Source organism: Rana temporaria, chromosome 1, assembly GCF_905171775.1.
Source record: "Rana temporaria chromosome 1, aRanTem1.1, whole genome shotgun sequence".
NCBI classification, from domain to species: Eukaryota; Metazoa; Chordata; class Amphibia; order Anura; family Ranidae; genus Rana; species Rana temporaria.
The window spans coordinates 629,824,830-629,842,676 of record NC_053489.1 but is presented as its reverse complement, the minus strand read 5'-3'; the positions used below and the strand labels follow the sequence as shown (position 1 = coordinate 629,842,676).

The following is a 17,847-nucleotide window of genomic DNA, read 5'->3' as shown; positions in this document are numbered from 1 at the left end:
AGCAGACCCGGAAGGTCGTTATTTGTTCCTAAAAGGAGTACTCCAAGGGAAAAAATACACGTTAGCAAATATTTACTGCCCAAACAGCCAACCACACAAATATCTGAGGGGGATTTTGAATGCCTTAATGGACTTTAAATTAGGACATGTAATATTAGCAGGAGATTTCAATCTCTCAATGGACTATCAACTGGATAGTACATCCGGGGCTCAGAGGCGAAATATTAAACAGCTTAGAATATTAAGAAAAAAAATGCATAGCTACTGTTTAATAGATCCCTGGAGGATTACATATCCAAATAAAAGAGACTATACCTACTATTCCTCCGTGCACGGAACATACTCAAGACTGGACTATATATTGGTAGACCATGAGTTATTGGAAGAGGTAGTTAGAACTTCAATAGGGGTATCTACAATCTCAGATCACGCTCCTGTAATAGCGGAAATTAGATTCAAAGAAATAGAGCAAAGAAAAGGATCATGGAACTTGAATGAAGAACTTATAGAGGATATAGAGGTAAACAACATAGTGAGAACGGATCTGGATCAATATTTCACCCTTAATAACACACCTGAAGTAAGGGTAGCTACCGTTTGGGAGGCCCATAAGGCATACATCAGAGGGAAATTAATCTCAATAGGAGCAGGGAAAAAAAAGATAAGGAAATTAAACATGAAAAAATTAACAACTGAGCTATTTGAACTGGAGCAAATGCATAAAGAGCGAGGAGAAAATGAAATATATCATGAAATTATTGTAAAGAGGACTCAGCTTAGAGATCTGATGAAGGTTGAAACAAGAGACATATTCAAAAATGTTAGAAAGGAGAGGTATAAATGGGGGAACAAACCAGGGAAACATTTAGCCAGAATATCCAGGGAAAAAAAAAAAAAAAACTACATCGAAAAAATAAAGAATCAAGACGGCCTTATGAAATATAAGACGTCTGAAATAGCGGAATCCTTTCGGACTTTTTATAGTTCATTATATTCAATAAGAACTAAGGAAACACAGGAGCAAGAAAAGATGAGAAAAAGGAAAATCAGGGAATACTTAGAAGAAGCGAAATTACCTAAAATTTCTCAAAACGACATTGAATCCCTAGAGGCCCCAATAACTCAAGAAGAGGTATATAGAGCCTTCCGGGAAACCCCGTGCGGGAAAAGTCCAGGCCCCGATGGCTTGCCGATCAAATATTATAAAACATTTAGCGAACTCCTGGTCCCAGAGATGTGTAACTATTTTAACAAAATAGGAGAGGAAGAAGAAATAAGAAAAGAATCTCTTTTGGCAAATATTTCTATTATCCCTAAAACGGGAAAGGATGGAACGCTGTGTTCCAGCTATCGTCCAATAGCACTGTTAAACGCAGACCTGAAAGTATACGCGAAAATATTAGCAACCAGGATAAAAGGTTTAATGCCGCAATTAATAAACTCAGATCAGGCGGGCTTTGTAGCAGGCAGAGAAGGAAGAGACAATAGTATAAGGACCCTGTTACTGTTACAACAAGATCCAAAAAGGAAACCCCCAGTCGTACTCATGTCCTTAGATGCCGAAAAAGCATTTGACAGAGTCGACTGGGGGTTTATGATGGAAACTTTACAAAATATAGGCCTGGGACCAAGGTTCATGAAATGGGTAAAGAACCTGTACAGCCACCCGACGGCAAGGGTGAAGGTCAATGGGAGTGTGTCATCTGTGTTCAACATGGAAAACGGAACCAGACAGGGGTGCCCGCTCTCACCTCTCCTATATGTAATAGCCTTGGAACCGTTGTTAGCAAAAATCCGGGAAAACCCGGGGATAGGAGGGGTGAGAGTGGGAGATGAAGAACACAAGGTGGCGGCGTATGCGGATGACATACTCCTATATTTGACCAAACCTAGAGTATCTCTCCCTAATGTTATAAAGGAAATAAAAAGATATGGAGAACTTTCAAATTTTAAAATAAACCCGATAAAAACGGTAATCTTGAATCTGGGGATAGAAAAAAAAGAAGCAGAAGAACTACAGAAAGAGTTTCCATTTACATGGGAAAAAGAAGCTATAACGTACTTGGGTATAAAAATTACATCTAATGTTGAAAAACTCTACTCGGCCAACTTTGTCCCCTTAATTAACGACATTAACCAAGACCTGAAAAACCTAGCAAAAAAACATATCTCCTGGATAGGCAAGATTAATGCGTTTAAAATGATGATTTTACCAAAGATAACATACAAACTTCAAATGCTCCCAATAAAAATACCGCAAAGCTTCTTTAAAGTAATTAAAACAGTAATTTTGAAATATATATGGGCAGGTAAAAAGGCTAGATTAAGTTATTCATTGTTGAGCATGAAAAAAAAAGGAGGGGGGTTGGGGCTCCCTGATATAAAAAGATATTATTTTGCTGTAAACTTAGCCAGGCTGGTAGAATGGACAAACGCACATACACAAAAAAAATGGGTACGTATGGAAGAAATATTAAGTAGGACACTATTAAACAGAAACGTATGGATACCACCGAAAATGAGGGAATTGAGCACGAACACACACAACATAACAAGGAACGTATTTAGGATATGGGACACAATATTTAGACGGGAAAAATGGGAGTATAACTCCCCATTAATCCCATTAGCAGGCACAAATTTTTTTCCACCAGGTAACGGAACACGTTTTGGAAAACACTTAGGGGAGAAAAAATTAAAAGATATTGTTACACGGGGAAAAATTAAACCTAGACAAGAGATAAAAATAGGGGAAGGGGAACAAAGCATGAGTGAATGGGAGTATATGCAGTTAAAACATTTTGTGAGCACACTACCACAACCAATTAGGGAAGACAAGACACTATATCCAATAGAAAAAATATGCAGCATGGACAAGCCCCTGATACACGGTATATCAAAGGTATACGGGATACTAACAGAACTCGAGACCCAGGAAGCATTGCCCTTTTTAGAAAAATGGGAAAGCGACATTGGTAAAAAAATTGATAAAACACAAATGATAGGTGCAGTATATAACCATGCTGCGGACATTACTACCATAGAAGCAAACTATAAATGTATGGTGCGATGGCACATGACCCCATCAAGAATGAATAAGATCCACCCTAGAAATTCAGAGCTATGTTGGAGAAACTGTAAACAAAAAGGAACAACGCTACATATATGGTGGGACTGTCCGAGAATGCAGGAATTTTGGAAAGAAATCTTGAAATACATTGTAGAAATAACAGGAGAGACGATTCTATGTAGCCCGCTGACCTGTTTGTTTCACGGAACTGAAAAAACAAAAAAACAATATGGAACAACTCTGGTCCCAGTGTTGTTAAATGCAGCTAAGGCTCTGATCCCCAAAAATTGGCTACACCCAAAGAGGCCATCAATTAAAGAGTGGATAGAAAGGGTGGAATATATAGAAGAGATGGAGTATCTTGCCTGCAGAGAGTTAGGAGAAGAGGACAAAAACAGGAGGGTTTGGGAAAAGTGGAAAGTGTTTAAATCCACAGAAAAGTTCGTCCAGGGAACGATAGAAGCAGAAAGCTGAGAAACCATAAAGAAGAATGCATGGCACACAGATCCGGGGGGGGGAGGAGGGGGGGAAAGGAAAAGGGGGGAGGAAAAAGGGAAAAAAAAGGGAAGAAAGGAAGAAAAAAAAAAAAAAAAAAAAAAAAAGGGGGGGGGGATTAATTATGATATGCTAATTATGATATGCTATCAAAGAATGCAGTTGGATTCGTTAAGCGGGAAAATACTAACCTAACAGTTTAAAAATGTTAAATCCGTAATGTCAGAGAAAAAAAAGAAAGAAAAAAAAAAAAAAAAAAAAAAAGGGGGGAAAAAGACAAAAACCCACGAATGATGCGAAGCCGCAAGAGAGACGCTAAGGGCGGGTGAACCGTGAGCTAGTCTCTCGGCTATATGTGAGCAGAGTCTGACGTGATGTTTTGAAAAAAAAAAAAAAAAAAAAAAAAAAAAAAAAAGAATGGCACGTACAGGCAGATAGGCATACATGTACGTCCCTGCCTTTCCGCGGGTCGGGGGTCCGATCGGGACCCCCCCCGGTACATGCGGCGGTCGGAAATCGTCTGGGAGCGATCCGGGATGAGGGGGCGGCTATTCGTTTCAAGCCGCCCCCTCGCGATCGCTCCCCGGAGCTGAAGAACGGGGAGAGCCGTATGTAAACACGGCTTCCCCATGCTTCACTGTGGTGGCTGCATAGATCGAGTGATCCCTTTTATAGGGAGACACAATTGATGACGTCAGACCTACAGCCACACCCCCCTACAGTTGTAAACACACACTAGGTGAAACATTACTCCTTCAGCGCCCCCTGTGGTTAACTCCCAAACTGCAACTGTCATTTTCACAATAAACAATGCAATTTAAATGCATTTTTTGCTGTGAAAATGACAATGGTCCCAAAAATGTGGCAAAATTGTCCGAAGTGTCCGCCATAATGTCGCAGTCACGAAAAAAATCGCTGATCTCCGCCATTAGTAGTAAAAAAAAAAAAAATAATAAAAATGCAATAAAACTATCCCCTATTTTGTAAACGCTATAAATTTTGCGCAAACCAATCGATAAACGCTTATTGCGAGATTTTTTACCAAAAATATGTAGAAGAATACGTATCGGCCTAAACTGAGGGAAAAAAAATGTATATATGTTTTTGGGGGATATTTATTATAGCAAAAAGTAAAAAATATTGCATTTTTTTCAAAATTGTCGCTCTATTTTTGTTTATAGCGCAAAAAATAAAAAACGCAGAGGTGATCAAATACCACCAAAAGAAAGCTCTATTTGTGGGGAAAAAAAGGACGTCAATTTTGTTTGGGAGCCACGTCGTAAGACTGCGCAATTGTCTGTTAAAGCGACGCAGTGCCGAATCACAAAACCTGGCCTGGGCCTTTAGCTGCATTTTGGTCCTGGGCTTAAGTGGTTAAGCTTGTGCATTGTTGGTTCACTTACCTTTTCCTTCAAATTCCCTTCTAAATTTTTCTTTGTCTGAACTTTTCACTTCCTGTTCCTCCTCAGTAAGCTGTTCTGGCTGACTAACCCCCAGCCAGAACGACTCGGATGATGGGGACAAGCTAACTGAGAACGGAGGAACAGAAAGTGAGAAATTCAGACAAAGAAAAAAAAAAATAGAAGGGAAATCGAAGGAAAAGGTAAGTCAACCAACAATTCACTAGCTTAAAAGAACCTATTTAGAAAATAAAAAACAAACCTTTACAATCCCTTTAATTGCAATGCATCTGATATCAGTCTTCATAACATTCTGGAGGATATGCAAATTGCCATTATAAAAACGGAGGCAGCAGTTTGAATGAATATTTGTGTCATTCTCAGTACTTTCGGCCAGGACTGTACTGCCAGCCACAGGGGGCCATGAGCCCTCTGCACCCCACACCCTACAGAGAGGCACCGACCCTCAGCGATCCACTTGTCAGCTGTCATCCCATTGACAATCCTTCTCCAGTTTGCCCAGCAGGTGGCGCCCGTGTCCTTCCCCCAGTGACAGTTCCAGTCCTGAAATCTCACTGTTCTCCAATGTAAGGAGGAAAAAAAAAAAAAAAAAAGACGAAGCTTGCTTTGTTTGCAATCCCTCCCTCTACGAGTATCTATCTATGTGAGCATACACATCCCCAGCCTGTCACTAGCCGCATCAGAAGAAGAGCATGGCACTAAGGGGGCCACTTCTTGCACCCCCTATGGGCATCCTGTGCCTGGCCAGCCTGTCCCTGTTGGTAGTGCTGGTGCAGGGCAGTGGCTGGGTGATCCGGGGAAGGAGTGCACGGGATATACAGGACAGCAGAGTTGGTGGGGATCGGAGGCTTCCTGAGGATGCTACTATTGTACCAGCTGGACGCTTTGGGAGGTCTACATCCAGAGATCACATCTCTATGCTCAGCACCTCGTTTGTACTCAAAGGAGACGCTTCACACAACCAGGCAATGGTGCACTGGACCGGAGAGAACAGCAGTGTGAGTGACCCGACAATTCAAATCTCATCAGTCACCTGTCATATGATCCTTCATCACAGTTCAGTGCCATGGCAGCACTTGGGGCAGGAAGGTGGCACTGTACAAGTTGGGTGCCCACTTGCATGCCAGTGCCTTCTCAAAGTTGGAGCAGTTTGCACTGGTGTTTTGTAGTTTCCTTGTTTGTGGTGCCTTTAGAATCCAACAGACAATAGTTATTTGACAGCTGTCATCATTTGTAAGGATAAGTGTGAGAACACAAATGCCCCCCAGCACCCAGAGCTACTGCCATGGCAGACTGGGGATGGTGCCATGATTGGGGCTCTGCACAGTACTGATCATATATTTATGCTTCTGCCTACTTCTAGAACTTTATTGTGGGTTATATATTGTTCTTTTGGAGATGTGTGTGCCTTCTATCCACCAATAGATGACTTATCCTTCACATCTGTTAAATGGAAGGGCTATCTGGGTGGAGAATACAGGGTCGTAGGGCAAATGTCATATAGAGCTACTGCCATGGCAGACTGGGGATGGTGCCATGATTGGGGCTCTGCACAGTGCCAATCACATATTTATGCTTCTGCCTACTTCTAGAACTTTATTATGGTGATATATTGTTCTGTTAGAGATGTTTTGTGACTTCTGTGCACCTATAGATGACTTATCCTTCACACCTGTTGAAGTGAAGGGCTATCTGGGTGGAGATTACAGGGTCATAGGGGAAGTGTCATATAGAGATAATGCCATGGAAGACTGGGCATGGTGCCATGACTGGGGCTCTAATTACAGGTTTATGGCACTTACCTCTAGAACTTTAACATGAATTGGATCTTGTTCTGTTGGAGATGTCTGTGGGGTCAAAGGGCAATTGTCATATAGAGCTAGTGCCATGGAAGACTGGGTATGGTGCCATGACTGGGGCTCTGAATACAGATTTATAATGCCTACCTCTAGACTTGTATATTGTTCTGTTGGAGATGTCTCTTGCTTCTGTCCACCAGAAAATCACGTATCCTTGACATCCATTGAAGTGATGGGCTATCTGGGTGGAGATTACAGGGGTTTAGGGCAAATGTCATATAGTGCCATGACAGTCTGGGTATGGCGCCATTACTCTGGCTCTGATTACCCATTAATGGTGTCTGCCTCTAGAACTTTAACACGTCTTGTATATTGTTCTGTTGAAAATGTCTGTTCCTTCTGTCCACCAGAAAATCACTTATCCTTGACATCTGTTGAAGTGAGGTGGGTATAGATTACAGGGTCATAGGGCAAATGTCATATAGAGCTAGTGCCATGGCCAACTGGGTATAGTGCCATGGCTGGGGCTCTGATTACAGATTTATGGTGCCTACCTCTAGACTTGTATATTGTTCTGTTGGAGATGTCTGTGCCTTATGTCCACCAGTAGACCACTTATACTTTTTCACATCTGTTGAAGTGATGGGCTATCTGGGTGGATATTACAGGGTCATAGGGCAAATGTCATATAGAGCTAGTGCCATGGCAAACTTGGTATGGTGCTATGACTGGGGCAGTGATTACAGATTTATGGTGCCTACCTCTTGAACTTTAATATGAATTTGATCTTGTTCTGTTGGATATGTCTGTACTTTCTGTCCGCCATTAAATCACGTATCCTTGACATTTGTTGAAGCGATGGACTATCTGGATGAGGATTACAGGGTCATAGGAAAAATATCATATAGAGTTAGTGCCATGGCAGTATGGGTAAGGTGCAATGACTGGGGCTCTCATAACAGGTTCATGATGCCTACCTCTAGAACTTTAACATGACTTGTATATTATTCTATTGGAGGTGTCTGTGCCTTCTGTCCACCAGAAGATCACTTATCCTTGACATCTGTTGAAGTGATGGACTATCTGGATGAAGATTACAGGAGCATAGGGCAAATGTCATATAGAGCTAGTGCCATGGCAGACTTGGTATGGTGCCATGACTGGGGCTCTGATTAAAGCATTATAGTGCCTACCTCTAGAACTGTAATATGGCTTGTATATTGTTCTGTTGGAGATGTCTGTGCCTTCTGTCCACCACCAGTGGATCACTTATCCTTGACATATGTTAAGGTGATGGGCTATCTGGATTAAGATCATCGGGCAGTGCAAGGTCACAGGGCAAATGTCATATAAAGCTAGTTCCATGGTAGGCTGCATGGGCATAGTGCTATAACTGGGACTCTGCACAGTGTTGCTTATGGGTTAATGCTTCTGCCTACCTCTAAAACTTTATTATGGCTTGTGTATTGTTCTGTTGGAGATTTCAGTGCCTTTTCTCCACCAGTAGATCACTTATCATTGCCATCTGTTGAAGTGATGTGTTATCTGGCTGAAGATCACAGGGTGCCATAAGACCATAGGGCACCATAAGATCACATGGCGCCATAAGATTATAGGGCACCATAAGACCATAGGGCACCATAAGATCACAGGGCGCCATAAGATTATAGGGCACCATAAGACCATAGGGCACCATAAGATCACAGGGCACCATAAGATCATAGGGCACCATAAGACCATAGGGCACCATAAGATCACAGGGCACCATAAGATCACATGGCACTATAAGATTATAGGGCACCATACGATCACAGAGCACCATAAGATCACAGGGCACCATAAGATCATAGGGCACTATAAGATCATAGGGCACCATAAGATCATAGGGCACCATAAGATCATAGGGCAAATATCATTTAGAGCTACTGCCATGGCAGACTGGAAAAAGTGCTGTGGCTGGGTCTCTGTACACGCTGCCTACCATGTTACCTACCTCTACATCTTTAATATGGCTTGTGCATTGTTCTGGTGGATATTTTAGTGCCTTTTGTCCACCAGAAGACCCTTGACATCTGTTAAAATGATGTGCTCTTTTGTTGGAGATCTCAGGGTAATGCAAGGTCATAGGGAAAATATCATTTAGAGCTAGTGCCATGACAGATCAGACAGACATACCACCATAGTGCTGAACAACTTATAGTCAATCTATCATAAACAATTGATCGCCACTGCTGACCTCTTCCCATTGGAAATACCAGTTATCCGGCTAGGTATGCTGACCCTAATGCCATGTACACACAACCGTTTTCCGGGTTCTAAAAAATGACGTTTTTTTAAATGTCATTAAAAACTATTGTGTGTGGGCTTCAGAGCATTTTTCACGATCTAAAAAATAGGCAATTATTTTTTCGAACATGCTCTATTTTTTCACAACAGTTTTAAGGTTGTAAAAAATGGTTGTGTGTGAGCTTTAACGGCGTGAAAAAAACGCGCACGCTCTGAAGCAAGTTATGAGACGGGAGCGCTCGTTCTGGTAAAACTAGCATTTGTAATGGAGTAAGCACATTCATCACGCTGTAACAGACAGAAAAGCGCGAATCGTCTTTTACTAACATGAAATCAGCTAAAGCAGCCCAAAGGGTGGCGTCATCCGCATGGAACTTCCCCTTTATAGTGTCGTCGTACGCATTGTACGTCACCGCGCTTTGCTAGAGCATTTTTTTTCACGATCGTGTGTAAGCAAAGCCGTTTTAACGATCGGGTTGAAAAAAACTTTGGGCCAGATCCACATACATTTACACAGGCGCAGCGTATCAGAGATACGCTACGCCGCCGTATCTTACCTGGCATATATTCGAATCCACAAAGATTTCGTGCCGTAAGTTACGGCGGCGTAGTGTATTTCTGGCGGCGGAATTCAAATCGGCGGGTAGGGGGCAGGTTTCATTTAAATGAAGCGCGTCCCCGCACCGAATGAACTACGCATGCGTCGTCCAGAAATTTCCCACCGTGCTTTGCGCGAAATGACATCGCAACGACGTCATTTTTTTATCTTAGACGTGAGTTACGTCCATCCCTATTCACGGACGACTTACGCGGAAAAAAAAAATTCTAATTTCGATGCGGGAACGACGCCCATACTTAACATGGCAAGTCTATCTATACGCCGCAAAATACCAGCTTTAACTATACGCCGGGAAAAGCCGACTACAGACGACGTTAGAAAATGCGACGGCCGTGAGTACGTTCGTGGATCGTCGTAAATCGCTAATTTGCATACCCGACGTGGAAAACGACGCAAACTCCACCCAGCGGGCGCCAAAGTATTGCATCTAAGATCCGAAGGCGTACGAAGCCGTACGCCTGTCGGATCTTACCCAGATGCTGTCGTATCTTGTTTTGAGGATCCAAACTAAAGATACGACGTGGGAAATTTGAAAGTACGCCGGCGTACTTCGTCTGTGGATCTGGCCCTTTGTTTTTTCTAGACCCTTAAAAATTTTATTTTTTAGACCCCGAAAAACGGGATTAAACTTCCCAAGTCACCGATTTGCAACAAGTAGGCAGATCAGAAAGAGTCCTTTTTTGCATACTTGTCCTGGGTCAGTGACTTAAGTTCACCATACATTTTACAGTCTGGTTGTACAATCTTCTTTAGATCTGCCAACACATGTGTAGTGCAAGGACTTGCCTGATTGGATAGATCAGGTAGGTCCTCATATTACATAGTTTTGGTAGCTCTAAAGTTGATTGTACTGAGACTGTGTGGTCAGATTGGATTGTGTATGGTGAGCTTTAGCCTATTACTGTAAAGCCAGAGACTCAGCATGAAGGTCAGGAAACGAGAATAGTCACTAATGCCAATGTTTCTCACAGTAAAGATTTTTTTTAGGTGTTTATTGTCATACTGTATCTCATGATGTGCCTGATTCTATATGGGAATTGTTCATTAAAGCTTCTATACTGCAGATGGTCCTCGTTACATCCTCCACTAATGCCACAGAATGTTCACTTCTTGTGCCACATGTGACCCACCCATTACTGATCCAGTGCCCCTTCTTTGCCAGTTATTCTATAATCTTTGACGTTTCTTTACTGTGGTCTGCATATCGTTGTATGGTATTTGTGTGCCTTCTGTCCAGCAGCCAATGAGTTATTCATGCCAATGCCAGCTGTATGCCGACACATTCTAACCGGAATAACAAATCTGTTCATTACAACAGTAGACTGGGAACTTGTATCTTCATGGTAGCATTGTAAGAGCCTGTCTATGCTTCTATCTTCCTCTGGATCATGGACCTTCTTCTAATGATGTCAAGTTGAATTATTATAAATCCAAGGCAAGGGATTCCAGCTCATCACAATCCCCCTTCTGTGCTGGGAACCCTTTTTTTTGTTAACAAATGCTTTAAATTTGAAATTGTTGTGTAAGTCACACATATCCAGGGCCGATCCTAGGCAGGGTGCACAGGGTGCTTTGCACCCAGGCGCCTGCAGAGGTGGGGGCGCCGAAGTGCCAGAGTTCTCCCCTCCCTCCTTCTCTACTTGTTTGTGTCCGTCCAGAACTAGTGTTCTGAGCATAGGTGTGTGTCCGTCCTGAACTGATGTGTGAGCATAGGGCAGCCCGTCCAGCCTGGCAGTGCTCGGGGAGGGGCCGCTCTTCTTCCTGATCTTCCAGAGGGTTCTAGTTTTCAGTGGCTGCTGAGTGCTGATGTGCGGAAATGAATTCCTCACACTGGGAGTCTTGGATCCCGCACTGTCTCCACCAACTCCAGTTGGAATGCCTCCCCCTCCCATCTCTATCTCGGGCTGCACAGAGATAGAACCGATGTGAGTCACAGTGTTCAGTGTGCTGTATGCAGGAGGATGGCATCCCCAGCATCCCTTTACATGTGCTCTGGGCTGCCCCAGCTCTAGATGTTTTATGGCATGATAGATTGCATAGGATACACAGCCCCTACCCATTCCTGCGCCTCAGTAGTCCAGCTACAGATGTGATGTATAATGAGATGTACTAAGAGCCCTTTCACACTGACAGTGCTGGGGCGTTGGAGGTAAATGGGGAGGAATTAGAAAATGACCACGCCCATGTGGGGCGCCAGAAATATTTCTGCACCCAGGCGCATGTGACCCTAGGATCGGCCCTGCACATATCTGAACTGCCTTTCATTTGCCGTGCTGTGATTTAGATGTTGGGTATATATAGACTTCACCTGGCATGTATAGAGTAGTATATACGTATTACATGAACATGGTGAAAGCAGAGTTCTGATTTTCTTTATTTGTCCATCTTATAATCTTCATCCCCATCACCTATGTCAGGTTTTTATTGCTGTCTGTGCCCCTGGTGGGGGATTCATCCTCTTTGTTTGTTTCCTGGTGACTATTGAAAATGATGGGAAACCCAAAAATGCAAAAGTTGTCACTTGAACACAAAGAGGGAAGAAACTTTCAATGGCGATCATTGTTCCCTGCCTACGAAGGGAATCTCTCTTACTTTGGACACATTCATTTCATCTCTGGTTTGCCTCCCAGACAAGAAGTGAAGTTTAGAAGGTTAAAGTAGTATTAAGCCCAAAAGCAAGCATTTATCATCAGTTTACCAATTCTGAAGCCCTGTACACACCATCGGATATCTGATGGAATCTGATCCGATGGATTTTTTTGTCGGATATCCGAAGAAGTTGACTTTCATCAGTCTTGCCTACACACCACCAGTCAAAAATCCGATCGTGCCAAAACGCGGTGACGTAAAACACTACGACGAGCCGAAAAAAATGAAGTTCAATGCTTCCGAGCATGCGCCGACTTGATTCTGAGCATGCATGGATTTTTGACCGATGGAGTTCCACACAGACGATTGGATTTTTCTATCGTTTTTTTATCCGTAGGAAAAATGTAAAACATGTTCTATTTTTTTACAATAAAACAGATGGGGCCCACACACGATCGGTTTGTCCGATGAATTCGGTCCATCGGTCTGTTTTCAGCGGACAAACGGATCGTGTGTACAGGGCTTTAGAGGTGATGGCCGCATTAGTTTTTTAAGGCTTTCTTTCTTCTATTTTCATCTGTTAATCCAGCCAGCAAGTCTGTTGTTTTTCACAGCACAAACTGTGCAGCAGAATGTATCAGTTTACATGGATGAAACCAACCATTTAACACTGGCAGGGGTGATTAAAATCATCAGCTTCTATACATTTCAAGCAAAACCTGTATCCCAAAAGGAAAACAAATTTGCTGTAACTGATTATAAAGTGTGAGCTGGAGTTTGGCTTCAATTTATTAGTGTTTCTAAATCTTCTATTACATTTAAAGCGGAGTTCCTACTAAAATAAAGATATTAAAGCGGAGGTTCACCCTAAAAACATGTATATAACATTACATTCTGCATAATTCCAACATTTACAGTATTCTGTTTTTTTTGCTGTACATACCGTCGTATTGCTATTTTCCACCCGGCATCCGGGTGCTCACTCCCGCGGGAGTAGGCGTTCCTATGCAGAGGCGCAATGTCATGTGAGACTTCGCCCAGATGATTGACGACTTGAGAAAAACTTCCCCCCGGCGGATAAGAGGCGTCACGAGTTTCTGAAAATAGCCGAACTGCGAGTTCAGCCGAGCTGTCCCTGAGTATTTCCAAGGCTCTCTGATGCCCCCCCCCCACCTCTGGCCGCATGCGGTATTGCATGCCAAAGAAGTCAATGCGGAACAAATTATCTTCATTTCCATTGACTTCAATGGGTAATCTCGCTTTGATATGCGAGTGCTTTGGATTACAAGCATTCTCCTGGAACGGATTATGCTCGTAATCCAAGGTTCCACTGTATATATTTTTAAAAACTGTCATTTTTGGTTTCGGTTTCGGCTAAGTGCATCTTAAATTTTCAGTTGGGCACCAAAATCTCCATTCTAGTTAAAAGGAACTCTAAACTCTGGTTTGCAAACAAATTCTAGCAAAATATATATTCATAACTCAAAAAAGGCCCTTCTATTGCTCCCAGCCTCCTCCAAATCTCCGGAGGCCATTCAGTAGGTGATGTGTATGGATTATTTTTGAAGAATAATGATATATAATAATAATAATAATAATAATAATAATATAGTGTCACTTTAATAATAATAAAAATAATAATATAGTGTCACTTTAATAATAATAATAATAATAATAATAAAAATAATAAAAATAATAATATAGTGCCACTTTAACCCCTTAACGCCTGCCGCACGACTATATACGTCCGCAAAATGTCACGGACAGGCAGAAGGGCGTATATATACGTCCCCGCCTTCTAGCGGGTGGGGGGTCCGATCGGGACCCCCCCCCCCGATGCGTGCGGCAGGCGGATTCCCTCGGGGAGCGATCCGGGACGACGGCGCGGCTATTCGTTTATAGCCGCTCCGTCGCGATCGCTCCCCGAGGCTGAAGAACGGGGAGAGCCGTGTGTAAACACGGCTTCCCCGTGCTTCACTGTGGCGGCGTATCGATCGAGTGATCCTTTTTATAAGGGAGACTCGATCGATGACGTCAGTCCTACAGCCACACCCCCCTACTGTTGTAAACACACACTAAGTGAACCCTAACTCCTACAGCGCCCCCTGTGGTTAACTCCCAAACGGCAACTGTCATTTTCACAATAAAGAATGCAGTTTAAATGCCTTTTTTGCTGTGAAAATGACAATGGTCCCAAAAATGTGTCAAAATTGTCCGAAGTGTCCGCCATAATGTCGCAGTCACGAAAAAAATCGCTGATCGCCACCAATAGTAGTAAAAAAAAACGATTAATAAAAATGCAATAAAACTATCCCCTATTTTGTAAACGCTATAAATTTTGCGCAAACCAATCGATAAACGATTATTGCAATTTTTTTTTACCAAAAATAGGTAGAAGAATACGTATTGGCCTAAACTGAGGAAAATTATTTTTTTTATATATGTTTTTGGGGGATATTTATTACAGCAAAAAGTAAAAAATATTGCATTTTTTTCAAAATTGTCGCTCTATTTTTGTTTATAGCGCAAAAAATAAAAACCGCAGAGGTGATCAAATACCACCAAAAGAAAGCTCTATTTGTGGGGAAAAAAGGACGGCAATTTTGTTTGGGAGCCACGTCGCACGACCGCGCAATTGTCTGTTAAAGCGACGCAGTCCCGAATTGCAAAACCTGGCCTGGGCATTTAGCTGCAAAATGGTCCGGGGCTTAAGTGGTTAATAATAATAAAAATAATAATATAGTGTCACTTTAATAATAATAATAATAATAATATAGTGTCACTTTAATAATAATAATAATAATAATAATAATAATATAGTGTCACTTTATTAATAATAATAATAATAATAATAATACAAATAATAATAATATAGTGTCACTTTAATATTAATAATAATACAAATAATAATAATATAGTGTCACTTTAATAATAATAATACAAATAATAATAATATAGTGTCACTTTAATAATAATAATAATACAAATAATAATAATATAGTGTCACTTTAATAATAATAATAATAATAATAATAATAATAATAATAAAACAATAATAATATAGTGTCACTTTAATAATAAATATAATAATAATAATAATAATAATAATAATAATAATAATATAGTGTCACTTTACATTCCCAAGACACAGCAAAAAAGAAAAAAAAAAGAAAAAGAAAAAAAAAAAACCTTCCTTACCCAAAACCAAAAGAAACGTTCCATTATTGTACTGCTTCTTTTGGAATGTGTATATTTGCTGTCTCCCAAGTAATCCATTCTGACGGATATCAAAGGGCTGCATGTTCACCCATCTGCAGAGCTGGGGACAGATGTGTAGTAGGGATGGTTTGCTGAGATCAAAGCTTCATATAGCATTGGAAGTTAAGCTCAGTCTCCAGAGCATCCAATACCTTTGTGCATAATGTTTTGGAATAGAGAGCAGTTCCCCATGCTGGATGGAGGATGTGTGTGCAGAGTATAGTATAGTATAGGATTGCTGGGACTGTCAGGTGTGTGTGTGCAAAGTATAGTATAGTATAGGATTGCTGGGACTGTCAAGCGTGGGTGTGCAGAGTATACAGAGTATAGTATAGGATTGCTGGGACTGTCAGGCGTGGGTGTGCAGAGTATACAGAGTATAGTATAGGATTGCTGGGACTGTCAGGCGTGGGTGTGCAGAGTATACAGAGTATAGTATAGGATTGCTGGGACTGTCAGGTGTGTGTGTGCAGAGTATAGTATAGTATAGGATTGCTGGGACTGTCAGGCGTGGGTGTGCAGAGTATACAGAGTATAGTATAGGATTGCTGGGACTGTCAGGCGTGGGTGTGCAGAGTATACAGAGTATAGTATAGGATTGCTGGGACTGTCAGGCGTGTGTGTGCAGAGTATACAGAGTATAGTATAGGATTGCTGGGACTGTCAGGCGTGGGTGTGCAGAGTATACAGAGTATAGTATAGGATTGCTGGGACTGTCAGGTGTGTGTGTGCAGAGTATACAGAGTATAGTATAGGATTGCTGGGACTGTCAGGCGTGGGTGTGCAGAGTATACAGAGTATAGTATAGGATTGCTGGGACTGTCAGGTGGATCAGATGATGGATGAGCAGAATGTCAATGAAGGATTGCTGGTGTGTGAGTGGGAAGGACTCCTCCTGGTTCTCTTCTAGTTATGTCCACTCATCAAGTGTCACACCGGGCTGTTTACCTATAACCAATTCCCCACACTGATCCTGTACTACGTCCGCTGGCATAACTGACATCTGCAATATCCGCTCACTGGCAGGGGGTGATCGGGTACAGAGTAGGGTGACCACGTGTCCCGAATTGCCCGGGACAGTCCCGCATTTTGCAGGTCTGTCCCGGGCACCTTCATTCCAGGACAATACAGTGTCCCGGAATGAAACCAACGCAGCCACTCCCCCGGGCCAATCTGATGCCCCCGAAAAAGGCCTCCACATCACCGCTTTACTCACTGACAGTACTTGTCCTGGCCGGTAATGCCTGGAGGAGCACAATCCCCGCCCCCTGCTTGTGATTGTAGAAATCATAAATCCCGCCTCTAATGTCCAATCACTGTGCTTTGATTCGTTACAGCACATGCTGATTTTTGGGAAGGGGTGTGTGTCCCTGAATGGTAGTTTAAAAATGTGGTCACCCTAGTACAGAGACGTGACTCATTATTTTGCTAGTTAAAGGTTCAACCACACATGACATGAACCTCCTGATGACAACTCTTCATATGCATGTCTATGTTCTCGGAGCGTCTAGTCTTGGTGGCCATATGTGCTTTGATTTTATTATCCAATCGATGTGCAAGTCAATCACAATGATCAAATCGGCAAACAGTTGAATAGGTTTAATTTCCCGTGTAAATGATTTGGACTCGATGTAGATCGGATTTCGATCAAACTGACTCGTGTGACTCTGCTTGATGACATATCTATCCACATTATATATCCTGGAATGTTGGTATGTTTTTATGGCTGACTTGATATATTAGTGATCTTCATACTCTGGCACGCGGGCCAGATGTGGCCCTTTGCTTGCCTTTATCTGGCCCTTGGTGTACCATTCCTCCCACTGATATAGGCACTATTCCTGCCACTAACACCAATAATGAGGCACCATTGCTTCTAACAATGGGGAACTATCCCTACCAGTGACATTAACAATCAGGCACCATTTCTTCCACAGACACCAATGATGAGGCACCATTGCTTCCAACGATGGGGAACTATCCCTACCAGTGACATTAACAATCAGGCACCATTCCTTCCACTGACACCAATGATGAGGCACCATTCCTTCCACTGACTCCAATGATGAGGCACCATTCCTTCCACTGACACCAGTGATGGGGCACCGTTCCTTCCAATGATGGGGCACCATTCCTTCCACTGACACCAGTGATGGGGCACTGTTCCTTCCAATGATGGGGCACCATTCCTTCCACTGACACCAGTGATGGGGCACCGTTCCTTCCAATGATGGGGCACCATTCCTTCCACTGACACCAGTGATGGGGCACCGTTCCTTCCAATGATGGGGCACCATTCCTTCCACTGAC

General features: G+C 42.4%; 1 protein-coding gene across 2 annotated transcripts in view; it reads left to right on the top strand.

Moving 5' to 3' along the window:
* The first annotated feature begins 5,594 nt into the window (after positions 1–5,594).
* Positions 5,595–17,847, top strand: part of SORCS2 (sortilin related VPS10 domain containing receptor 2) — a 1,216,738-nt gene continuing 1,204,485 nt past the window's right edge. Inside the window, exon 1 of one of the 2 annotated variants that reach the window (XM_040335380.1) lies at positions 5,595–5,984. In XM_040335380.1, the coding sequence (XP_040191314.1) occupies positions 5,679–5,984 (306 nt within the window). In that variant the 5' untranslated portion in view covers positions 5,595–5,678. The remainder of the gene's footprint in view (positions 5,985–17,847) is intronic. The other variant, XM_040335381.1, reaches the window with a different exon arrangement.